This window comes from Anopheles ziemanni, chromosome 3 (assembly GCF_943734765.1).
Source record: "Anopheles ziemanni chromosome 3, idAnoZiCoDA_A2_x.2, whole genome shotgun sequence".
Lineage (NCBI taxonomy): Eukaryota > Metazoa > Arthropoda > Insecta > Diptera > Culicidae > Anopheles > Anopheles ziemanni.
This window is the reverse complement of record NC_080706.1, coordinates 96,656,740-96,681,823: the sequence shown is the minus strand read 5'-3', so window position 1 is coordinate 96,681,823 and position 25,084 is coordinate 96,656,740. Positions and strand designations below refer to the sequence as shown.

At 46.1% G+C, this 25,084-nt stretch overlaps 4 protein-coding genes across 7 annotated transcripts; 3 read left to right on the top strand and 1 right to left on the bottom strand.

Moving 5' to 3' along the window:
- The first annotated feature begins 257 nt into the window (after window positions 1–257).
- Window positions 258–6,746, top strand: LOC131286297 (uncharacterized protein KIAA0930 homolog). The gene is made up of 6 exons (XM_058315230.1): window positions 258–430; window positions 1,879–2,468; window positions 2,532–2,710; window positions 2,770–3,020; window positions 6,206–6,355; window positions 6,430–6,746. Exons 1-6 carry the CDS (start codon window positions 283–285, stop codon window positions 6,468–6,470), a joined length of 1,359 nt encoding a protein of 452 aa, XP_058171213.1. The 5' UTR covers window positions 258–282; the 3' UTR covers window positions 6,471–6,746.
- Window positions 6,747–7,734: 988 nt separating this feature from the next.
- LOC131286684 (spondin-1) lies at window positions 7,735–10,940 on the top strand. The gene is made up of 4 exons (XM_058315671.1): window positions 7,735–7,942; window positions 8,575–8,966; window positions 9,059–10,154; window positions 10,223–10,940. Exons 1-4 carry the CDS (start codon window positions 7,735–7,737, stop codon window positions 10,891–10,893), a joined length of 2,367 nt encoding a protein of 788 aa, XP_058171654.1. The 3' UTR covers window positions 10,894–10,940.
- Window positions 10,941–11,810: 870 nt separating this feature from the next.
- On the bottom strand, window positions 11,811–22,876 carry LOC131289560 (cholinephosphotransferase 1). Of its 4 annotated transcripts, XM_058318843.1 has the most exons (7): window positions 22,110–22,876; window positions 20,698–21,097; window positions 16,778–16,912; window positions 15,055–15,213; window positions 14,800–14,964; window positions 14,605–14,734; window positions 11,811–11,998 (listed from the first exon to the last, which is right to left on the bottom strand). In XM_058318843.1, exons 1-7 carry the CDS (start codon window positions 22,319–22,321, stop codon window positions 11,811–11,813), a joined length of 1,389 nt encoding a protein of 462 aa, XP_058174826.1. In that variant the 5' UTR covers window positions 22,322–22,876. The 4 variants fall into 4 exon arrangements, with proteins under 4 accessions (XP_058174826.1, XP_058174825.1, XP_058174827.1 ...); XM_058318842.1 differs by lacking the exons at window positions 11,811–11,998; window positions 16,778–16,912 and adding an exon at window positions 18,952–19,080 and having other exon boundaries at window positions 14,079–14,734; XM_058318844.1 differs by lacking the exons at window positions 11,811–11,998; window positions 16,778–16,912 and adding an exon at window positions 17,742–17,873 and having other exon boundaries at window positions 14,079–14,734.
- Window positions 22,877–23,359: 483 nt separating this feature from the next.
- LOC131287155 (protein farnesyltransferase/geranylgeranyltransferase type-1 subunit alpha) lies at window positions 23,360–24,656 on the top strand. The gene is made up of 3 exons (XM_058316178.1): window positions 23,360–23,542; window positions 23,618–23,972; window positions 24,102–24,656. The coding sequence occupies exons 1-3, from the start codon at window positions 23,401–23,403 to the stop codon at window positions 24,616–24,618; spliced, it is 1,014 nt and encodes a 337-aa protein (XP_058172161.1). The 5' UTR covers window positions 23,360–23,400; the 3' UTR covers window positions 24,619–24,656.
- The last annotated feature ends 428 nt before the right edge of the window (window positions 24,657–25,084 follow it).

The window sequence follows — 25,084 nt, the reverse complement described above, 5'->3', positions numbered from 1 at the left end:
AACCAGTGTCCGCTAGCGATGTTGTTTGAATAATTGCCTTGAATTGATGGCTATTCTCTTGGCTTCCCAACCGTAACCAACGGAAAGCTACCGTGTATAAATTCCCATATGAAATGAAGACTGTTGGCTGTTGTTACGTGTCTTCGCAAGGTCGCTGCAGGTGAACGGGTTCAGACACGGCTTTGATCCTCGGTGCAAAACGTTTACCGGGGCTCGTTTCATCGATAATTTCCCCCGCATCGGCACATTCCGGCAACTGTGGACGACCAACGGCGAGCCTTTATGATGTCGGCAGGGACGGGAGCTGGCGGTAGTCTGGGTGGTTCGGCAGCAGCTGCAATGCTGAAGTCACCCCAGACAGCCCTCCAGCTGCTGCTGGAGGAAATCAACTTCCAGCGGACGAAAGAAATGCGGCAGCTGCTCAAAGATGGTAAGTTCCTTTTCCCACCCCCAAAAACTCCCCTTCGTTCGTAATGATAAAACAAAAATCATGACGACTGCGTTTTTCCAGTTATCCTAGCAGGATTATCGATTTTTCCTTCTCGAATGCATTTGAAGGCGAATAAGGTGAAAGTGAGCCGACCTCGTCGTTTCAATGTAGTTGTGGCAGCATTTTCCACGAGAATGACGGATACAAAGATATGAATATGCGCATTTCTTTCCTTTTGCTCGTCCCAAGTCGTCCTTTCCCGAGGGAGTTTTCCAAAATGTCAAACGGTACACGGGCAAAAACAAAAAAAAGCCACAACAATGATAACCGGCAATTTTATGCACATTCTTTTGCGACGAGAAGTATTCGCTAGAATGAGGGCATTCCGGCGTGTCCTTTCGATTGGGTAACTAGAGAAGATATTGATTAGGGACTTTGGTAGCGGAAAACCCGGGACGAACAAAGAGAATGGATGATGTAAAATTCAATTAAGGATCCAATCGAATCCCGCACGAAGGGTGTGCCATTGAATCTCATTAGCGAAAGGCGTGTGGAAGAGACGAGAACTGTGAACATTTCATTATAGCTGTCGTTGCAAACAATTTTCCTTCGCCACGCAGTAGGCGGCCTAATTTTTCCCCTACTTTTACTAAAATTTATTGAAAAGTGACTGTGAACTTAAAAATTAACCGCAAGGACTGCATTAGTCACTAAACAGAAGATGAGGTAAAATAATTAACGAATCATCTGGCCGAATAGATTTTCATCTATTCTGTTTGACAAATTGAAAGAGTGACTCACCTTCAGACGGTTGAATGATGTTTGTTTAAGTAGAACGACTGGTTACGGACATCGCCTAGCACATCGGTTTTGTCTGGAAAAGAACGAAAAAGATTAATTATTTATTCGTTCTTTTTGAGTGGAGATTATTAATACACTTAAAAACTTATTTTTCGTCAGTGTATCGGCCGTCTTATTACCAAATAGTTGGCCATTAGAGGGTTACTAAACTTTTCCCTTTTTGCGTATGTAGAGATAGTCAGTCGGTCCTCATAGGAATTCACAGAATGCTTATGTAGGTCTGTATTTTGATCATCCATTAAAAACTTTTCCTTTTAACGTTTTGTACGTAAACAAGTTGTTCTTATCTTTGGTGCACCGCTCGTCCCAGTTGGAGATGCTGTAAATCATTCCGTTCCGAAATGAAGTATAAAAAGAGCACCATAAGAGTGCAGGTTTCATTTACGTTGTTTTTTTTCCTTTAATCAAATGCACGCCTGTAAAAGAAGATGGAAGTCACAAACAAACCATATTTTCTGTTTGTCCATAGGTAGACTGAATTATAGCAAAATGGTCGGATTAACTTCAATTTAATGAAAAGTGAACCTGCTGAAAGTTTGCTGGTTTTAAATTCAAAGACAATATTTTTTGCTTTTTCTCTTTTGCAGAAGGTGGATTTGTCGTATTGCAGGGAACCACCTACTGGACCGACCTGTTCGTGCGCCACTTTCTATTCCAGTCCGAACCGGAGCATAGCATCGACTGCGACGATCTGCTGTTTTTCGTGCGCAAAAAGCACATCAAAGGGTCATCGCGGGCCATGCCCAAGTACGAAACAGAGATCGAAGTGTTCCGGAAGGACTCGCGCAAGCTACCGATCGGCGATCCGGACGTCGACTGGGAGGAAACCGTCTACCTCAATCTGGTGATTCACCAGTTCAACTACACGCTCACGCTAGCGATCTGCACGCGCACGTCGCCGAAGGAGTTGCAGGTACTGCGACGCCATTCGCAGAAAGTGTACGCCTCACCGAGCCGCCGGAAGATGGATACCAAGGGCGACAGCGAGGAGATTACCTACCCGCACATCTGCTTCATGGTGGACAACTTTGACGAGGTGTTTCACGACATACTGGTGCGCGACGGCGAGATGGTGTGCGTGGAGCTGGTGGCGACCGATCGTGACGGTAGCGTGCAGGGGGTGATCTTTCTCGGCTCGATCCGGTACGATGCACTCAAGCGAGTCTACGACGCTAGGGTAGGTGGTGTCATGGTGTATTTTTGCTGGCGCTCCTTGATTGTCGCTTCGTGTCGTTCATAGCAATCCAGCCTTGGCTCGAAGGTTGCCCAAAGGATGTCGTTTGGGTTGTTCAGTTCGGGCGGCCCGCAAACTCGCTGCGAGTTTGTCCGTATGAAGGGGCCACAGGGCAAAGGACACGCCGAGATGGCCGTTACTAAACCGAAAGGATCCGGTGTTGAAACTCCCACCAGTGAGCCAGGGTAGGAAATTCCTCTGCCATGATGTGAGCAAACGAAATTTTAAATCACGCTCTCCACAGGTTCTGTGCCACCGACATGTGGGACTCCGAATGGGAAGAAGATTGTGAGGAGTACTACAACTATCGACACCAGCGTCGACTCAGCGACCCGAGCGCCAACCTAAACAACTTCAGTCGCTACGGATGGCGCACGAAGAACGCCACCGATGGATCGTCGGGTTACGGCGGCTCGAAGGCGCGGTCGGAGAACGAAGGGCTTGATTGTCTGGCGAACGAGGTGTCGGAAATCGAGGCTGGTGATTTGCGCGACGGTAAGACGGATCGGATTGGAAATGGCGCCCGTTTCCACTTTCTTCTTAATTCTGTTTGGATGTTTTGATCAATGTCGCTTTTGTAGAAACGCTTCGTAGAACATGGACATCGTCCATCCATGACCGTTCCTTGTAAAGCGCGTTCATCGTCTCTTTCATACTATCTCTTCCCGGTTCTATACTTTTCATAGAAGACGATCAGTGCATTTCATACAACATAAATGGTTTACCACAACCTTTGCGTACTTAACTTTTCGAATGCGACTTATTATCATGAACCATAATGAACTGCAAAACAACTTTTCCTTATTGCCCGGTCTACTCTCGCACTCCGTAAGGCAACATTTTGAAAAATTCTACGTCCGTCCACCTTGAAAGTAGCCTCCTGTGATACCTTATTCCTCTGCATGGCATGCGTTGCTCTGTATTGCTCGCTTACTTTGACCAACTCTACTGTATATGATTATTCTTCAACTGGTCATGTGGAAAAATGCCGAGCTTTTCTGCTTTTCTATCGCGACCGAGAACAAACCACTAATAACCAAATAATCCCCCCCCATTCCGAGAGCGTGTTTTGTGTTTGGTTTGCATGACGCGCAAACTAATACCATCCATGGGGAAGCAGGACGATCGCTTTAACTAAAAAATGCCAAGAAAGAATATTTGTTTTTTACCATCTTCCTGTTTGTATTTATCCCATCATCCCCCGTTTTGTACCTAACTCTTCATTTACTAACTTGTATGGCAATTGTTTTACTTTCTGCCCTTTACCATTTTCCTAGTTCCTTGTCATTGTTTTTTTTTTTTTCATTCCCCATCCTCATCTTTCTCCATTCAACGAGTTTTATCCCACTATCTTCAAAGTAGTGCCCGCCTGCTAGATAATAAAACGATGTGCTGTAGTAATTAAAAACCCTGAAAAACCCTGAAAAACCACCTCTTATGGTCCCACTATCGAATAGAACGATTCGACGTGCTTTCGAGCTCGATTTTTATCCTTGTTCGTTTTTCTTATAATTTTCTCTCTCTTTTCTCTTTTCTCTCTCTCTATCTCTCTTACACAAACAAAACACCTGTACACGATACCGATTCCATCTTGAAACATCCTACGTTTTTCCCAAATTGACCACGTGTTGCGGTATTTTTTATGGAAAATATAAACACACACACGTACACGAACTACACAGATCGTCCTGCTTCCTCCTGCTTCTCGGACATCGCGAATCTACCAACGCTTCCACCAACAGTAGTCCCGCAGGGAACCGAATCCCTTCCAAAGCCACAACCGCATGGCGATATTGTTGCTAGTTTATCCAAGCAGTCCAAGGGAGCGGAACTTAAAGGATCGACGAACAAAACGCGTCCAGCGGAATCAATCGGCAGCGGCACCGCAACGTCGACGAGCAACTGTTGCAGTTGCTTTGGCACGCGCAAACGTTGGTCCGACACCGACTCCATGCAGATGTCGGAAGTTTACGAGCCCTGTCCAAAGTGCGGTAGTGAGTCGGCGGAGCAAGAGGTTCGCAGGGAAGACGGAAAGCGTATGATGGCGTCCGTCAGCAGCGAAACGGAGCGAAGGCTACAATCGCTCGAGTTGCACGATTCACCAGCCTGTTTGGCCACCGTTTCGAAGGGACGTTCGCCGTTGATGAAGCACCGGAATGTTTTGATTGTGGAGAGCGAGCTAGAGTTTGCCGGTGGGGCAAAGGTGCGGACATCTTCCCCCAGTACGTCTGCACCGATTGATGAACGGACGAAGAAAAAGGTCTTGCCGCAGAATGTCACTGGGGTGAAGAAGCGAGACAATAGTCAGAAGGTTACCCAAAGCCCAAAGAAGCGTCTCAGTACGCCTGTGTTCCGCTCGAAACGATTCAACGGTAACGGACCGGAGGTTGAGGCAGGCAGTGGAAAACCCGCCGGCAAGGGAAAGGTGACCACGAGCAACAGCAATGCAATTAACAATAATAACAACGGAAGAAGAGGCCGTTCAGGGGGAAGCACGTCGAGTTTAGGACCACCAGCCGGTGCCACGGAAGCCACAGAGGACGGTGAATACGAGCTTGCGGACGATGCCGTCTCACTGAACGGTGGTGGCGATCTGACGGAAGCCGGCGAGGAGGTGACTGCTAAGCCGGAAGCCGTCGGTCCGCTCGATCCGAAGCAATTGATTCGCGTCAATGGTAAGGAAGAGTTTCCTGCCGAACGAACTGGCACCAGATCGAGTAGCAATGCAAGTAACACTGATCGCCAAGGAAAGCACCAACAGCCAAAGGCAATGTCCGTATCGGTTGCAAACATTAAAGAACATCGGGAACGTCGCACTTCAAACGGAAGGGTTACTACGACGGATCAGCATCGAGGGGCTGCCAGCAATGGCACTAGCAGTCGTTTTTCTTTGATTTACCGAAGAAGCAAGTCATCCTCTGCGGCAACTCAGGCTTTTGCAAAAGAGGACAAACGGAAATCGGACGGTGGTCCGAAAAAATCCAGTGATTCAGTTATAGTATCATCCAAAGATGAAAACCCCAAAACATCCCTGAAAGAGGATGATAAGAAACGAGAAAAGTCAACTGTACCGGAATCCCTCGCCGATCCGTTCATCGAAGACACAAAAGTGGAACATAAAGGCACGTTGCCTCCGACAGTTCCACCAACTAGTGAACGTGACATCAACGGCAACCCCGACGAAACGACCACGACGACGACGGCGACGGCGACGACGACCACGACGACGGATGAGACGAGCGAAAGTGAACTCTCCAATCGGGCCATTTGGGCGGCGCTGAAGGATTTGCGAGCAAAAAAGGAATGTTCCACGCTGCCGAAAATGAAGAAACCAACCTACAACAGTTTCTACGCACGGCCAACGATCTTAGGAGGTCGGGAAGGTGCCGACCACCGCATCGATACCATTCCGACGCGACGTACGCCCGATGGGACGAACATCTATTACCTTTGCGACTACCACCCGAAGCGGCACCACGGCGGCGGCCACGGGGATAAAGGTTTGAAGTAGCATTATGTACATTTAATTTTTGTTTAATATTGTACGCTGATGTCCTATGTCCTGTGTGTCGCTGTTTCCATGTCGTGTATGCTTCATGTAGAACGTTTGCTCTTAACCATATCATTAGCTTCTTCTCGGATCTCAATTCATTAACAGCAATGTCTTTTTTCTTTTACAGAACTCGACGATGGCGCATACAATCCGCTGTGGACAACGAAAGGCTTTACGCAAACGTTCCATTTCTGGAAGGAAAACCGTCGCCAACAGTCGACACCTTTGAATGCGTTCCTTACCTACGTGACGCTGCCGTGGTGGAGCATAGCAAAGGGTGAAAAGATCTTCATGGAAGGGCAAAGGGTTTTCAATCAGTCAACACTAACAGCTGCTTATCTTTCCGAACAGATCTACTGGACCACCGAGAGCAACCGATTCTGACCTTCTAAATAATCCGGAGCACCGGAGCGATTGATCCCATCGATCGTTCTAAGAGAGGAAAACAACATCGAGCTGCCACCAAGCACGACGAAAACGTTGGATCGATTCCAGTCAACGCAGGGCGAAAAGCTAGTGATTTTGTGTTTTTAGGGGCGGGAGAAATAGTTGATTCGTTGCTTAAAAGTTTAACATGGAATTGCAGTTAGCGAACGTATGGTTTGGTTTTTGGGCTTGGAGGTTTTCTTTAAGTTACTATATTGAAAGAGAGATTGGGAGAGAGAGAGAGAGAGCTCATTCCAGCAGACATTTTTCTAGTCAAGCAACGCGATAAGGATAAAAATCTATTTTAAGGTGCCACAAAGGAGCCATCTTGGGGAAATCTTTGTGATTAGTAACATTTTTTTGCTCGTTTTAATTCACTACTAAGTGTCCCATCAAACCTATCTCAATGTCTCGGACAACTAGGAGGTGTTGTTTTCCTGGGTTCAAGTGCTATTAAGGAAATCTCTAAACCGAACAAACTTTTTCTAACATTCTTCTCTTTGTGTAATGATTTAATGTGATTTTTGTTTACCATTGTAATTTCGTCGCTGAACCTTCATTTTCTCTACTTACTAAATCTCTACGCAAAAGGGCATCTCATTATGGATGTAGCAATAAAATTAAGCCAACATTAAAAAAGAATAAATAAGAAACACACATTTACACAAAAACACATGCCTACTTGGATTCATTTGTTCTACCCATTAATCGGTGATTGCATACTTTGTGTCGGTGGGAAGAAAAACAAGCCGATCCTACAAACCACCGCGAAGGGAGGAAGGGAGCTTGTAGAATGTCGGACGCTCGTTGCGTTTTACTATCAACCTTTCACACTTCCCAAAGGGACAAATACACACGGAATCTAGGGTGCCCGGGGTGCGCACTATACGTCATCACCGTGCATCGGAACGAGGGATGGAAACGATCGCGAGACCATTGAGAGATAAAGGATCATCCTACTTCTCCTACCTTTTCGTACCATCTCCGGGGTCCGCTCGGTTTTGATAATCCGCAATCCGAACCAAACCATTTCCGTCACGATCGTTTCAGTCACTAATCAGCCGCGCTAGCAAACGGACTACAAGCGGAAAGAAAGTTCCCCCGCCGTGTGTGCTTGGCTGTAAGTGTGTGTGTGCGCCCTTTAAGCTGGTTCACCATTTCGAGATTGTCGAGATAGGATTAGGAGAGTGGATCATCCCGCTGACTGTAAAGGACTGATAAGTGACGCATATGGAACCATCGAATCGTCCTCGTCGATGGTCCGTCGTCGGTGCGATCATCTTGCTGGTTGCATTCGTGGGCCTCTCGGAGGCGTGCAGTAAGGTGCCCGTGCTCGATGGTCAGCCAGTAACAACACCGAAGCAACCGGGTGACAACGGTTACCGGCTGGCAATTCGGGACGACCCGAAAGGATACGAACCGGGGAAGATCTACAACCGTAAGTCCGTTAAAACCTACATTCCCAGCAACTGACGCAGGAGTAGTGAATTCTTCTGACCGAGTGCACGCAAAAGCAATGTCTAATTGCTGCATGATGAACCCGAGCACACGACGTCACCGCGGACATTCTGGTGTACCGAGTGTCTGAACTGGCTCATCGCTGATAATTTACATCAGCAGCCGCAATAATAACCGTCTGTTTAGGAAGGAAGCGGAGGGCAGTATCGTCGCGGAAGGGCGAGGTGAAGCACAAACGAGCGAGAGATTATGGGACGAGGTTAAAGTTCCACGTGCTGCATTCCCGCCCTAGCATAGATGAGTTTAAACTAGCAAACTCCCAACGGAGGGCTCCTTATCAACATTATTTGAAACTAAACTGAGAGAGTAGAGGAAGGCTTTTAAAATTGACTAAAAACAATAGGTTTTAGCAAAACAAATTTCTACATTCAATAGAAAATCGGTGTGAACAAACCTTAATAGTGAATGAAAAAAAAAGAAACTCACCGCCAACTTGCTTTAGTGACGTCGTAGCTCCAGCCTACTTCTTTTCTCTGGCTACAAAGTGGACAAAAATAACAAAATATCGTACCCCTCCCCAAGTAAGTGATCGCAATTCCCTTTTACTTACAGTGTTCATCGTCGGCTCGCGAACTCATGCGAAACTGCAGCAGTTTAGTCACTTCACGCTGGTGGCGCACGCCAAAAATGGCGCCCGATCGTTCATTGCCGGACCGAAGCGGGTCGGACGGTTCCAGCTGTTCAGCGATTCGCTCACCAAGTTCCACGACCAGTGTGTCAACACGGTCACCCAGGCGGACGATTTCCCCAAGTCGGAGATTCAGGTAATGTGGGTCGCACCGGCAACCGGCTCGGGATGTGTGGCCATATCCGCCATGGTGTTTGAGGACGAACAGCACTGGTACGCGGATGACGGTTCGCTGACGCGCGTCCTGTGCGAGCACAAACCAGAACCACGGATACAGAAGGGTGAATGTTGCGCCTGCGATGAGGCAAAGTATAGCGTGAGTCTTTTGGGGTCTTAGTAGCCCGGCATTGGTAGCTTAGGAAAGGATATCCCAATATTCATCGCTTTTTTTCCACTTCTTCGCGTTAGTTCGTGTTCGAGGGCATATGGTCGAATGAGACACACCCGAAGGACTACCCGTTTGCCATCTGGTTGACGCACTTCTCGGACGTGATCGGTGCGTCGCACGAGACAAACTTTTCCTTCTGGGGTGAGAATCACATCGCCACCGACGGCTTCCGGATGCTGGCCGAGTGGGGCTCGGTTCGGTTGCTCGAGCAGGAGCTGCGGGCGAAGGGATCCCGCCTGCGGACACTCATAAAGGCGGCCGGTTTGTGGTATCCGCGCGTGAACGCCAACACTACGTCGAACTTCCGTGTCGACCGGAAGCATCACAAAATTTCGCTGGCATCCATGTTTGGCCCGTCACCCGATTGGGTGGTCGGAGTGAGCGGGCTAGATCTGTGCCGGGGCGACTGTACCTGGGCGGAGTCGCTGGACATCGATCTGTACCCGTGGGACGCTGGCACGGACAGTGGCATCAGCTACATGTCCGCGAATGCGGAAACGCAGCCACGCGAGCGGATGCACCGCATCACCACGCTCTACCCGGAGGATCCGCGCGCTCCGTTCTACAATCCACGAGCGAAGGAAATGACCCCGCTGGCGCGGCTGTACATTCGCCGGGAGCGACTTGTGGCCCGGAACTGCGACGAAGAGTTTCTGCAGGCGCAGGTGCTCGAGCTGGCGGAAAACACCGAGGAGGAAACGCGTGCCGAGTGTGCGACCACGGGCTACACCGAGTGGACGCCGTGCTCGGTGACGTGCGGGAAGGGCATCCGGATGCGGACCCGGGAGTACCTGCAGCCGGAAAAGGCGGCCACGTTCCAGTGCAACCGACAGTTGATCGCGAAGGAGATGTGTGTGGCCGATGTTCCGGAGTGTGGCCCTGATGGTGGAGCGCCGGCGGCAGAAGGGGATGATGCAACGGGGGAGCTGAGCTCGGAGGATGTGGGACAGTCGGTGGCGAATGTGGATGATGACGGAGAGGGCGTTGGCGTTTGCCGCACGACCAAGTGGAGCGAATGGTCCGAGTGTTCGGTTAGCTGCGGCATCGGGGTCACCATGCGAACGCGCACGTTCATCGAGCACATGGGTCGAAAGAAGTGTCCTCACATCAGCGTTGGTAAGCATTCTCACCGTGGTGGTGGTTGTCCTCTTGTGTGATAACATTTTTGTTTTAACCCTCTGTAGTGGAAAAGCAGAAGTGCATGCAACCGGAATGCTCCATTACCGAGATGGAAGCCCCGGATCCGCTGTGTCCGGTGACCTCGTGGAGTGACTGGAGTCCTTGCAGTGCCACCTGCGGCAAGGGGGTGACGATACGTAGTCGCCTCTTGTTATTATCTCCGGCGGATCAGGAGTATTGCCGCAACCGGATCGAGTTAAACCAGCAGCGTCCCTGCACGGACAAAGCTGACTGCCTGTACGACACCTTCACTGCGCAGGAGATTTGCTCCCAGCTGCCGGAGGCGGGTCCGTGTCGGGGTCGCTACCAGCGCTACGCCTACGATACCAACCAGGGTACCTGCGTCCCATTCTTCTACGGCGGATGCCGTGGCAACCGGAACAACTTTCTCACTGCCGACGATTGTGTGCAGACGTGCAAGGTGACTCTTTCCGCACGCCACGACGACGTGGATGGAGAGGATCCCACGGAGGGACCCAGGACAAACCCCTACGACACGCTGCCAGTCGATTGTGTGCTCTCCGATTGGTCCGACTGGAGCGCTTGCTCGGTAACCTGCGGTACGGGGCGTTCGGAGCGTGTGCGGACGATCGTCACTCAGCCACGCAACGGTGGCCAACCATGTCCGCCACGTGTTATCAAGCGACGAAAGTGCACTGGTCCACCCTGTGTGTAACTTGCCCTTAGCCATTTCACTTTCGCAGCGAAATAAATCGTTTTATTATCCCCAAACTTTTGTTCCTTTCGTTCGGAATGTATTTCAAATGTACGCCTCTGGCTCGGTTCGGTTCATCTGTAGTTATCACCTTTTACATATCATATATTTATTTTAACCGCAACTCCACGAGACTCATGCGTCGCTCGTTATCCATTTGTCTATCTTAGGTTTTTTCCGTCGCCTTTCTCGCTAGCGCTCTAATATAAATATATATATTTTAAACCAAGGTTCCACACTCTCGCATAATTCTCGCAGCCACAGTGTTTTGGCGCGAATCCCGGCCAAACAAAGGCCTGTGTCTGTGACTTAATTTGTTACTCTACTACGGACTAAAGCACTTCTCCCCTATATTGCATTGTCTTTTTTTTTGTTCTCCTCCATTTCTTCCCTACGCCCCCCAATCCAAGCGACGTGTTTCTCGCAACAACATTTGGCAGACGTCCACACCGTCCTGATAGGAGATGAATCCGTTTCCTATTAAATGGCCCTAAAGACTTTGTGATGCCGTCTCGTCTCTGTACAGCTAAGGCCCGCGTCCGTCCCACGTAGAAACAGGTCCTATCGGCCCGGGGTGGTTTAAGCAGAAAATAACGTAACCACAAACAAAACAACAAAAAAATACTCTATCTAAATCAATCCTCCATCACACGTTCGTTCGGAGTGATAAGGTTTTCTCGGTAACGGGTAGCACATAGGGTTGTTGAGTAGGAAAATGGGATTAATTGGTTCTCCTTCTCTAGCTCTAAACCTCTAACAGTTGGTTGTTTCGACGAGTATTACACAACTAATAATCCGCATCCCGTGTATATATATGTGAGTGTGTGTGGCAAGCTTCGTACAACAATTCCTATCCTTTCGACAGAGGTTGCGGCGGTTCAAACGCGGTGTGGTTTGCGGGGCGAAGACGTTGGGGTGATCTGCGGGCTTGAGCTGTCTTCCGAGACCGACCGGGGACCCATGGAAGATGGTACGGTTAGGTTTCGGACCGGTGTCGTCGGATACGATCGTCGATTGTTGTTGTTCAACGTCGATTCTTGTTGCTGCTGCAGCTGATCATCCGAGTCTACCCGTCCCGTTAATTTGATATCATATCACAACGTCCGCCAAAACACACACGCACGCGAACGGGAAAGAAAAGAGAAGAAAGAAAAGGACAATAAAGATTATTACAGAAAAGAAGATTATCGGGTCCGCCTTCCGCCAGTACTAATTATAGATTTCAAACTAAAACGGTTTCTAAATACGACCAGGAATATGGTTAACGAGGAGAAAACGGTTTTACACAACAATGACGACTTGATTGAGGACGAAACGAACGGCCTTTCACGTTGTTCCTTCTCCGTCGTCCTGTGGACTCCTCGCTTAACCGGCACGCAACAAACAAAACGAGGGAACACAAACACTACGAGTGGACACAAACATTACACAGTTCCTACATAAAGCCAGAAACAAGGAAGAGACACAGAGATTGAATAGAAAACAGCAATCGGTATAAGGTTTCGGAAAACTATTAGTAAAATACAGAAGTCGTTAGAGGTTAGAGTAGGCTAAGAAAACGAGAAAGGAGAGTTTTAAATTGTCAAAACAGGATAAAGACACACAGACACACACACACACACACGCACAATTCATGCTTCAACGAAACTACACCGACAAACTTGTTTAGGGCAACCCCAAAATAAAGTTGCCAACGTTCTAGAACAAGTGGTTTTAGGTTAAGAAAAAAAACCCTAACAATATTAAACAACAAACTATTCGCGTCCGCTAGTATCTGACCACTAGCAGCAGCTGGAGGCAAGTTTCGTTACTAACCTTCGGCTGCATTCTGCAGCTCTATCAGAAGCCGACACACACACACACCGTTGTTATCAACATGGACCGCTCTCGAGCGTGTTGCGTTATTTACGACAAAACAAAGCTGCTGCAGCTTCTGAACATTGAGCATGGTTTCTGAAACTTTGGGTTCGTTTTTATGACATGGAATGTCACGGTTGATAAGCTACGATACTTTTATCGTTGATCATTGTCCTTCAATTCTTCTCTCATACTTCCGCTAACTGGACGCCTTTAAAACGAACTGAACCAATTGAACCAAATTTCTAGGAACGTAAACACAAGAGACACATAGGCTACATAGTGTTACTTAAACGTGTTTTATCAATCAAATTTGTTATAATCGGCTGCATTTGGCTCCTTCACCAATCTTAAGCCGGGATGTACTCCTTCATCTCCCGGTTCCCGCTTACACTCCATCCAACAATCTTAGGTATATTTTACATTCTGAAACTAGCATACATAGATATACAGTTATTATCATTTATACTTGTTGATTTCAGTTCGAGCACAACCATTTACAAAACGTACGCGTTTCCTACGGCACAACCTTCCCTCCAACAATTCGTGATGCAGCGCTGTCCGAAGAGAAAATGAGCTCTCTCTCTCTCTCTCTCTCTTCCGCATCCTCAAAAATCCTTCCTCCGCTGTGTCCGTTAAAAAGTGTATTGTACAAAAATATTACTCCCTTCGCTTTATTAAGTTGCCCCTATTCGGCAACCTAACTTCCGTAATGTGTCATGTTGCACATTTAACTTCAAACACACATAATTACATTCACACCCGACCGGTCCACACTCCATGCTTACCGGAAGCATCCACCAGGCATTTTCAACGGCGCGTCTTAGTACTAACTAAGGGCCTTGTGCTATACTAGCCGACGACGAGGTTATATTAAAAGTTCTCACACGAAAGACTTGCCATTACTAACAAAATGAGGTGGGTGAGGGTGGGTAGAGGGGTGGAGGGGGAGAGAGAATCAGCACCAACGAGACAAAAAGGAACAGCCGCGCAAAGATGGGGAGGTGTGGGTGATGGAAATTTTACGATAAATGGAACATAAATTAACAACACGTCAGGTGAGCCTCTCCTTAGTTCCGCCTGTCCTCCACGCTTTGGGATGATTGCTAGAAACAGCGCGAAGAAGATATTGTTTGACGCACCATTCTTTTCCAACGCATTATTAAACCACCAGCTAGTTATGGTTCGTTTAAATTCTATCGAATTATAGAAGTAAGTTACGCTTGATCATAGAATAGTCCCGGAGTAAATACTAAAATGTTTAAAAGAAGAGAAAAAAAAAAGCAAGAGCTAAGCATAACGTAATATTGGTAACAAAAGCAACATATTAGATGCTTCCCAACACCAGCTAATAAACGCGGATTAACATAGTAAGGACCTCAAAGGATTCGTACACGATTGCAAATCGCTCACCGGCCTCCTTTGATTTGCGACAGGAACGAAAAATTGAATCATGTTCTCTGTAAAGCTCGAATCTTCTACCAAAGCCCTAACCAAATAGCGCACCTATGTGTTGCTTCAAATGCTACGTTAGTTGGTGTTTCACTGTGTAGATACTTCCAAAATGCCCTCTTCCCCATTCCCTCCCTCCCTTCCAAGAATTCTCGTCCTGCTAAACGTAGCGCGTTCGCTTTCTTCCCGTGCTACCATCAGTCTACTGATGGGAACCGTGCTTTTTACTGCCAGCACGCGTTTGCTTTTTGTTGATCGACTGTTGCTGCTGTTGTTGCTGCGGGCCCGAGGATGGCTGCTGATGTTGTTGTTGTTGTTGCACGGTTGTTGGTTTGGTGTTAAAGGTTAGCATACAATGCGTACCGTTTTTGGTTTCATTAATGCGAGGATGGAGCTGTGCAGGGTTCGTACCTTGTGATGTCATAACCGGCTTCGGTGGGAAGGGAATACGGAAGAGTTCAATCTTCAGATAATCACAAATCTCCAGACACACCTACAAAAAAAGGGTTTAGTGAAATAAAAGGCGAACGTGTGCGAAGAATGAGAGTCAGTTCTTACCTGACCGCAGTATCGTATCAGGTCGATGGTGCACCAGAGCAAGCAGAACCACAGCACGTAGTACTCTGGCAGGAAGCAGTTGAAGTACTGGTTCAGGAACAGACACAGAGGTCCAATCAGTCCCCAGTCAAGGTACTCCATCTCGCTTTTGGTCATGTGGGCGACCTAATAATCGATCGAAATGAAATGGAATCAAATAACAACATCGTACAACACCACGATGAAAACGTCGTCGATGGCATATTCCTTACTTACCACGAGTCGGTTGGTCACCTTGGCCGTGATCATACCGAACGCCATGATGTAGAGCGCAGGATGGTTCTCGTAGATATGATCGGTCGACTTTTGCGAGATGACGTACGCAGGGACGACTACGAACAGGAACGGGATGATCGGTGACAGGACGCTGGTGCCCTGAGATTTGCGTACATGGTAGGTATGCGAGGTACATGTATTTTGTTTTCCGATATGATTAGCGGAGAGAAAAAAAAATCATTAGTCGAAGACATCCAGCCGAATTCCGGATCAGAGGAAGGAGGATAGAGATAGGGAAAGAAAAGGGACGTCACACAACAGAGACGACCGTGACGGTGTGCAACAGGATTAGAAGGGTTTTTGAGCGGTGAAAAGAAGGAGCACAGGGGGTATTGTTACATGAAGTTGTTACTTTTTGTACAATAATGATTATTGTAGCAAAAGGGTGGTAGCGGTGAGGGAGGAGGTAGGCAATATGGTTGGTTGTTCTAGCAAAACACGAAAACAAAAATAATATGGAAACTTAAAAATGTTTAACTAGGATGGAAATGGAAAACTTAACTGAGATCAACAAGAATGAGAAACAAGCAAAGTGATATTTACAGATTTAGTTAACACAATCTGATGCTGGCATTTTACAACGAATTATCACAGTAAATAAAACAATAAATCTATTATCGAAAATTTTGTACACTTAATAAGACGGTTGGGAAAAAAATATCGGTGAACTTAAATGTGATCGAGATATTCTATTACTTCTTACAATTTCTATTGTGTTTTCCTTTTTTTGTCAAGTTTTGCTAAAACAACTCCAAAGGTTGTATTACTATGTTTGAAAATATTGAGCCAATTGCCAGTTTTATCATATCTTTTTTTTCGAGACGTTAGATTGGGTTTGTTTTTGTGTGGTTAGATTTGATGGATAAGAATGAGATGATCGTTATGTTTTGCACTCAAAAATGGTTAGTTCAAATTCAAATTAATGCCAATTCCAGATACCATTTACCAACGGTGGTATCAATCGCCATTGCTCACTGTTAAGGCTAGTGTACAATATTGTCACATTTTCGTCTTTCCTCACCAGTCGATTGATTGTGAAGCTGTTGTCAAATGTTTGCCAATCAAATTACACCACCTTTCCCACAAACCATTATTGCAAACGGGAAAGCAAAACCGGGGAATTTACCAGTTAAATTTATCGCAAGTTAAAAGCTATTATTACAGGAGTTACTATTGGGTTTAGAATTGTCTTCAGTTATAAGTTGTCTCATGCCAATGCTGTAGGTTTAAATTCGATCAAGACAAGCCTGCCAAAGGGTCAAGGAAGATGGTCCACTTCATAGTGTCGGTTCCGGGGATGAGTTGATAATTGAATTACTTTACGCGAATTGAATAAATATCAATCAACCCTCCGATTCCGATGCAAGACACGACGACTATTCGCTAGCACGGTTTATTTAATGGACACATTTGTTACATTTGTAGCTTTGAGGAAAGGGAAGAGGGAAGGGGGCAAGACAATTAGGCAGAGATATCTAAAATGTTTAGCATTCAGATAGAGATTAACGCGCAACACGGACAAATCCTGCTACCATAGCATGTTTATCATAAGGAAATAAAAAGCCTCACACGCACAGGACACACCATGTGGCAAGCAATCACAAACTAAACACAAACAAACACACATACACACACACACACACACATATATTAGTGGCCTTACAGCAACAGTAGATCCATTCTTGCCCACGCCACCGGTAAAGATAACGGCCGAGTTCTGATAGGCCATCAAGCCGAACACAAACACGGCAAAGTACAGTGGAACCGTCTTTATGTCGATACCACCCATCAAAGGAAGCTGCGTCGATTGCGTAGTAGAAGTATTTGTTGTTGTTGTTGTTGTTGTAGTAATAGTTGTTGTTGTTGTTGTTGCAGAAGGTGGTTGGGGGTGGTTGGGTTAGTTGTTTATAATTTTTGTTTGTTATCGCAAGTAATTTTGGATTTAAGTTAGTCGTAGCCGATTTCCGATTTCGTTACAGCAAGCCAAACATGGAAGGAGAAAGTAAAGATCCGAAGTAGAGAGAGAGAGAGAACCGACATAGAACGGGGTCCGCGGAAGAGGGATTACGAAGAAAAGAAAAAAATAACAAACGGTAGAGAAATTAGATAAAAAGAAAGGAAGAAAGAAAAAAATACCATCTCGGTCAGTAACATCATCGCACATAAGAAGAAGTAATCATATTCCCTAGAAATGTTAATTAAAAGAAAGCGCATATAATGTAAAATTGGACGGCGAAACGCGCGAAAAGTCCCATACTCTTCGGATTGTATTAACTCCCCAGGTTCGTAGTAACGAGCGACGGAAAATCAAACAAAATAATACGAAACCTACCACACGTAGATTAGGCATACGCCGCACAGTAATGTAATAATCGTTTTGTTTGGAGGCTGCATTTGAAACACACCCCTAAGACAGATTTGTTAGCTCTTCAGTTTGAGTTGCGCGGAGGTTAGAGTATGGTGTAATTTAAACTAAAGAGAGGAGAGGCATGGATTAACAACAGTTAAGATGATGGGAGGAAACTAGGAATTTGCAAGTAGAAACACCAGACCAGAAAAGAACTAGAGCTACTAGAGGAACAGGGTAAGTGGTAAACAACGAGGAGAACGTGTGTAGTAACGCTTACAGCAACGGTTGAACCATTTTTGCCGACCCCACCGGCCCGGAACGTTTGGCAGAAGGTGACAAACATTTGCACGAAGCCAAAGGTAACGACAGCGCAGATGGCATAGTTGCAGGTGGTACCGGTCAGCGGTATCTGGTGCGGTGGACGACGGAGAAGAGGTGGTGCGTACATGATGTTGGAGAGATGAGATCGAAGGTGGGTTGGTTGGTTGGTTGGTGCAGAGGACCGTTAGAGACGCGCGGGGCCATCCGGGTTGACAAGAGATATCGGTTCCAATCGATAACGTAGGTTAAGTACACACAGGCACACACGTAACAGGAAAAGAAGATGGAAATGTAGTAGAAAAGGGACAGTGATACAAGAGAAAACGAGAAGAAAAATAAAAAGGATACGATCAATGTTACATTTTACAATCAAAACACGGAAAAAGTAATCACAGCAGCGACAACAGAAGCGAATACATTTTTGTTAGCAAGTTCCAATATGAATTGTTCAGGCGAACACTTCCACAACATTCCCGCCCGGATTACGTTGGTCACGTTTGAGGACGGTCCACCAGAAGATGGGCATCATTCTAGGCATACACACACGCAGCTTCCTATGCATGCAAGGACATCAGAAGGGACCTTTCACGTTGCACTCCCAGTGGGAGTAGCACATAACAACATACATTTCCTTGGTAGACATCCAACTCTTTTTCCAATAACATATACACACACTCAACAACACACCGAAATAGGTTCATGCTAATTAATGTTACTTTAGTTCATGCGCGATTTCACGAAGACATAGTTTAGGAAAACGCATGGCGTGAAAAGGTACGCTTAGTTTTGTACCGTTCGTGGAAAGAATGTCTTATAGTCTTGCGGTCGTCGAGAGATTCAATCTTTTTTCCAGCTGTATTTGTCCATAGTCTGCTTTTAAAAAATCGGTTCGATACAACAAAAGGCCGAAACTATCTCCTGTTCGGTAATATAGGGGTTTTTTTTTTATCTTTGACGATCACTCATGCTAAAACAAAGACGAATTGCAATTTTGGCAGCAAGAAGATGGCACAAAACAATCGTTAGGAAAATCGAAGGAGTTGGTGTTTAGGTAAATTGAAATTGAACTTAATAATGGTTGACAGTAGAAAAAATATTGGATGGACTGGTGGAGGACAATGGTGGTTCTCCCTCCAATGGAGGGATGGAGGAAAGGCGACACTTACGGCGACCGTAGATCCGTTTTTACCAACGCCGCCCGCACGGATCACTGCACAAAATTGCATCAGCGACCAGCCACCGCACAGGATGGTCATAATGGCCATCGAGCTCCACAGCTCGAGCTGTCCGAAGATCTGCACAGACACACACGGCACAGGGGGGAACAGGTTCGTGACGGAAAAGAGATGGGTTTCAAACGTAAGGAAAACGTGGTCATTATTTCAAGAGCAGGAAAAATGCGACAATGAATAGGGAGATAGAGGAAATTACAATTTCATGAACGTATGATAGCACGTGGTTGATCAAGTAACACGTGGTTTGCATTTCCGTAAGATATGAACTAATTTTGCATCGAACAGCATCAAAGTAGCCATCGATGGCCTAAGAAAACAAGCATGATTCAAGGAGGGCTTCGTTTCGGAGGAAAGTGGAAGCATTTTAAGAGAAATGTGCGGTACTAATTCTTCCGTTTTACGTAAGGTCAATTAAACAAGGAACCAATCGATTAGCTAACTTTTACGGTCAGAGCAACAGAATTAGGTGCGGCATCGTAACGTTGAAACGTATGTAGATAAGAAATTACCAATCTACACCCCTTTCTAGACAACGACAATCGTACAATTTGAAATGGTGTATTTGGCCCAGGGCATTGTAAAAATGAAGGAGCGTTTTCCCTTCCTCCTGTAGTTCAAACCCTATCGCTCTTATCATATCGACCAGCGCCACAACGCGTGTTTATGTATGGACATTATTGATAAGAACTATTCAAAAAATCTGACATAACAAACTGGCACACCGTTGTGAAGGAATGGCGAAGAAATTCGTCTCGCCCCTCGCAAACCGCATAATCTTTGTACGAGTTTGTGTAAATCCACGATCGCAACGGCTTCCACGCGTATGTTGTGATACGGGTTTCTTCTGCTCAGCAGCTTTGCACTTTGGAACCCATGGCACGTCGTTGTTCTGCTCTGGAACGAACGCCAAACAGAGACCGGACCGATGCAGCCGTCTTTTTCGTCGGTACTAGCAACAACAGGAAGCCCATCAACATCACGCCATGTGCTCGCGCGGAGTTTCTTTAAAAAAACAACCAACATTCAGTTCAATGCAAACAGAAGTGCAATGCCGGTTTTTGTTGATTCAGTGTACGAAACACGTACCCGGCCCCTTAGAACTGGGTGAACAGAAGAGCGAAAAATATATATGCACCATGACTCCGATGCACTCGAGCTGTCGTAATTCTGGGTTTCCACTTAAAGCGATCTAACTCGATCTGCTTGATTGCCAAAAAGAAAAAAAAACGAGAAGCAATTTGCGTTCCGCTCTAGGTCCCATTCTGGGCAACATATCATAATAGTGGCCTAGACCGTGGAGTAACGATTCTAGGGCAAAAAATAGTTGTCCGGCGACAATTGTTACTAATAAATTGCACGTACGACTTATCATGCCATGCCATCAGTACAATACGAGTACAGAACACTATATACTGGCCTGCAATCTATCTCGTAGATACCGTTTAATGACCAGTGAATTTGTGTACTCAAGTTGTAACTAACGATGTTACATCCTTTGGCACATTTCCTTGAAACAGCATCACTTTCAGATCCATGAAAATCGTCTGGGTTCTTAATATGCTAGCACGGCAGAGGTTTGTTCTATTTCCCAGACATTTCTAATGTCTCGGTTCAGGCTGAAAAGATAGAAAAATAAAAAACGACACCGAACCGCATGCCCGGCGGAGAGGAACTTACTTTCGTCATCCAGATCTTTGGACCGAAAACGGCCGATATCATGTGGATACCGATTATCGTGCACTGCGCCTCGGTGACGTCGATCCGACCGAAGCGTAGCGTACCGGACACGTACGTCTGCCAGTGGGCACAGTAGAAGAGCGTCATGGCGCAGAAACACTGGAAGAACATCCAGCGCGGATAGAAGCCCAGCTGGACGGAGATGCACGCCGACAGGGCTACGAAGACCGTCGAGATCGAGTCGCAGCCATGATCGAACAGCTCGCCGAGCGGGGATGATGAGTTAGTTCGACGGGCCTGCTTGCCGTCGATCGCGTCCAGGCTCTGGTAGATGAAGAGACCGGCAGCACACATGGCAGAAGCCCACCTTGGTGGTTCCTCGCGTCCATTGGGACTGTAGCTGTGGGGGGAACAGGGAACAAGTTAAAAAGACACAGATAGTATTTGAAAATGTGCAGTCACAAACGTGCACTACTCTTTTGTATTCTGCTGCACAAAATGTAGTAAATGTTGTAAAATAATGTAATTCACATACTTATGTGAACTTTTTCATGTGAGATACATTCGGGACATGGCAGCTTATCTCTTAGCACAAAAGGTAATGTCTTCTATCCTTAATTGTTGTACTGAACCGGCGTAGGAAGCAACACATGAAAAAGAAACATAAATAAAGAACCGTGGAGATGCTAACCATTGCGTTCGCTAATACCATCGGCCAAAAACCGATGCGTTTCCATGACGACGAATTTGCTGGTTCGTTTCGCAAAGCATGTTGTGAGAATGTGCGTGGAATCTTTATTCGTACCACCCCAAGCCAATGTCAAAGTCGGCCAAATGCCGGCCGATGTGAACACGAATGCCAAACATGCCGACACGCATGATTTTACCGTTCCACCCAAAAGGTCCCGGAATGTTCAGCGCCTTCGACATTTGCGTATCTTGAAAAAACTACACGCAATGAAGTACATCTTAGGTTGGTTCCGGGAAAGCAATGACGTGAAGTTTGTCGTTCAAGCATCTCGCACGTTGAACAATGACGGTGCTAAAAAGTGTTTTCTCCCTGCTAAGTGTGGGGCTGCCACAATTGTTGGGTGATTGAAGTGGTTCACTACGTTTACTTTTCTATTGCGCATCCAACGTATCAGTAGCTATCTCTCTTTGTCTACCTTTTAGCCTTTGCTATCTGCTAAAATTCCCTATCTTACTCTTCCCAGGAGGAGATGAATGCTAGAAGACGGAGTGTATCGCGAAATTACATAATTGCCCCCTTCAACATCACTTGTGTGAGAAAGCGGTTCCGAGTGGCTGCGATGTGAAGGAATCGGATGCATGTTTCACACCCCCCGCATAGTCAAACATTGTGCTGGAATAGAGAATGAAACTTGTACGTGTAACATTGGAAAGAATCTTACTAGATCAGAATAAGTGTGGTGATGATATTGATGATCAGTCCGACAATGGTGACGAGGTTTGGTGCCAACCACATCGGTACTTTCGCGACGAGCCAGCACCACCATGGTTGCAGGAAAGGATCCATCAGGCTGACGTTCGAGCACGAATACTTGTGATCACCCAGCTTTTTCAGCTGCACCGGGTGCAGCAGTTTTTGCTTGTAGAAATACATTGTTGTAACTTATTTTCACTGCCACCGATTGGCGTAATCTATTTGCAATACCGACGAATTCGTTAGGCTGGTTTTTCTAAAATTTCACCAATCTTTCACGACCTCTATCATCACTTGCACATCACAATCGCCGCCCCGGGGCCAACTTGACAATTTGTAGATTCACTTTTCCGGAAACAAGCTAATTCGGATGCCAATTCGATGATGGCAACGTGTCGAATGGTCACTAAAGGCCTCCGGCAACCTTTGCAAGTAGTACACACTTTTCACTGTTTCCCGTGCTGCGAAACAATTGCTCGCAGCGTCGCCGAACGGTGCGAAATTTCTCCACCGTATTCGTGATTCATCCGGGGGGTTCGTGGAAAAGCACTATTTCCAACACTCCTACCCCACTCCACCCGCTCGGAATCAACCGTATAAAACAACCAAAACTGGGGTTTTTCGATGCACTGCGCTGTGAATAATGTATGATCAGTTTTATGCACTAGTTGGATGCCATGCACCAACCAAAACTTTACCGCCAGCGAAATCGTACTCGGTATTATTCGCGCAAATCCACAAGCACCTCTTGTCGATGGGACTGCTATTTGACGTGTGAGCTGCAAATCGTATGATCCTTGATGGTCTCGCTTCAACATGCATGATTGAAAGGAGCTTTCTGTCTCATTCTCTCAAACCAATTTATCTATCGAGTGGAATATGTCAATCTGACATCGAATTGACAGTAGTACGCTGACAAACTGGCTGACTTAAACCAAGGTGATTTCAAATGTTTATTTTTGTTTTATACAATTATTTGAAATATCTGGAAAAGTTGCGTCGTGAATAAATAATCTTTATTATTCCCGATGCATTTAATACTTAATCATTAGGTTACTACCTTTTAATTCCATCGGAACCTATTCAGTTGATTATCCATCTAGCAACCTTGGTCACACTTTAGTTTCTGTCAGTTCTCATCCGATATTTGGTTAGAATTATCTGCCGTAAGGACCAATTTCTGCATAAATAGCTCTCTGCTGACCAAAAACGACCACAGTTCCTAGCTCAAACTTCCGCAGTAGATAAAAGGTATCACTATGGCAGACGGTAACAGCTCGGATGAAGATTTTTCCGACGATTGGGTGCTGTACTCGCAACGTCCCGAATGGTCCGATATCGAACCACTGCCGCAGGATGATGGAGAAAATCCGGTCGTGATGATTCAATATAGTGAAAGATGTAAGTGCATTAATGAACCGATAGTACGAAACTCGAGGCAAACTAATCAATTGATTTCTCCGTTCGTTCTTCTAGTCAGAGACGTTTATGGATACCTGCGGGCGATCATGTCGCGCCAGGAAAAATCGGAACGTGCATTGGAGCTTACGAAAGATGCAGCTAAACTGAATGCCGCTAACTATACCGTCTGGCAGTACCGACGAGACATACTGAAGGCACTGAATTCCGACCTTTACGAAGAATTATCATACATCGGGAGCGTGATAGCTGAAAATCCGAAAAACTATCAAGTCTGGCACCATAGGCGCGTTATCGTCGAGTTGCTGGATGACCCCTCGAGTGAGCTGGCCCTTACCGAGAGCATACTGGATATGGATGCGAAGAACTATCACGCCTGGCAACATCGGCAGTGGGTCATAAAAAATTACAAGTACGTAGAACGTGTTGCTTGTAATTATGTTTACTTTCCTTGCGCTACGTGACACAATCCATGTAGTGATAAGCATACGCTGCTTACCTTCCTTTTGAGTAATCTTCTATTTATTAACATTGCTTCCAGTCTCTTCGATAATGAACTTTTCTACGTCGACCGGCTCATTTCCGAGGACATGCGCAACAATTCCGCCTGGAACGAGCGATTTTTCGTGCTCAAACACGGTGGCTTCACACCAGAGGTGCTCGAGCGCGAAGTGAACTACGTCATGACCAGGGTGGGTTTGATTAAAAACAACGAGAGCCCTTGGAACTTCCTGCGAGGACTGTTGCAGCAAGGTACCGGTAAGCTTGGTCAATTTCCAACGGTGGTAGACTTCTGCGAGGATCTTTACAACGATGGCATTCGTTCGCCGTACTTGCTGGCCTTTCTGGTCGATCTGTACGAGGAAAAGTACTTCGATATTGTTGCATCCGGTGGTAATCCAGCCGAGGCCGAAGAGTATCACGTTAAGGTGCAGGACCTATGCGAATCGATGGCTAACCAGCACGACAAGATTCGCAGTAAATATTGGCGGTACATCGCGGAAAATTTCCGAAGGAAAGCTTCAGAACGGGCCGGAAGCGGACGGAATGGCGTTTAAGAATGGGAAATAATATAATCAACTTACTGGAATCAGGATATTGCATCTTACCACAGTACCAACATTTTTTTTTCGTTAGGTTTTCATTGCTATAATAAAGGTGAAGCTTACCTGCCTTCGTAATTTCAACCGAATCTCGTTTTCTCGTATCGATGTGTTTGGTATTTTCATATCGACTCGCATCGTTGATTAATTTTTTAATATCTGGTGTTATTATTAGTTTGTTTCTTGTTCGCCCCGAAACGGTTCATGTTTACTACTATCCACTATCTCTCCCCCACTTAAACTCTTCCAAGCGTTTGTTGTTTGTGTTGTGGCCGCGCTAGTTAGATATAACCCTCTATTAACCCTCTCTGCTGCTCTCAATATGATGGTACACTCGCTTTAATGTTTATTTTTCGTAATTATCTTTCCATGTTTGCCTTGTTTATATTTTTTCTTTCTTCCAACTTTATTATTATGTCAC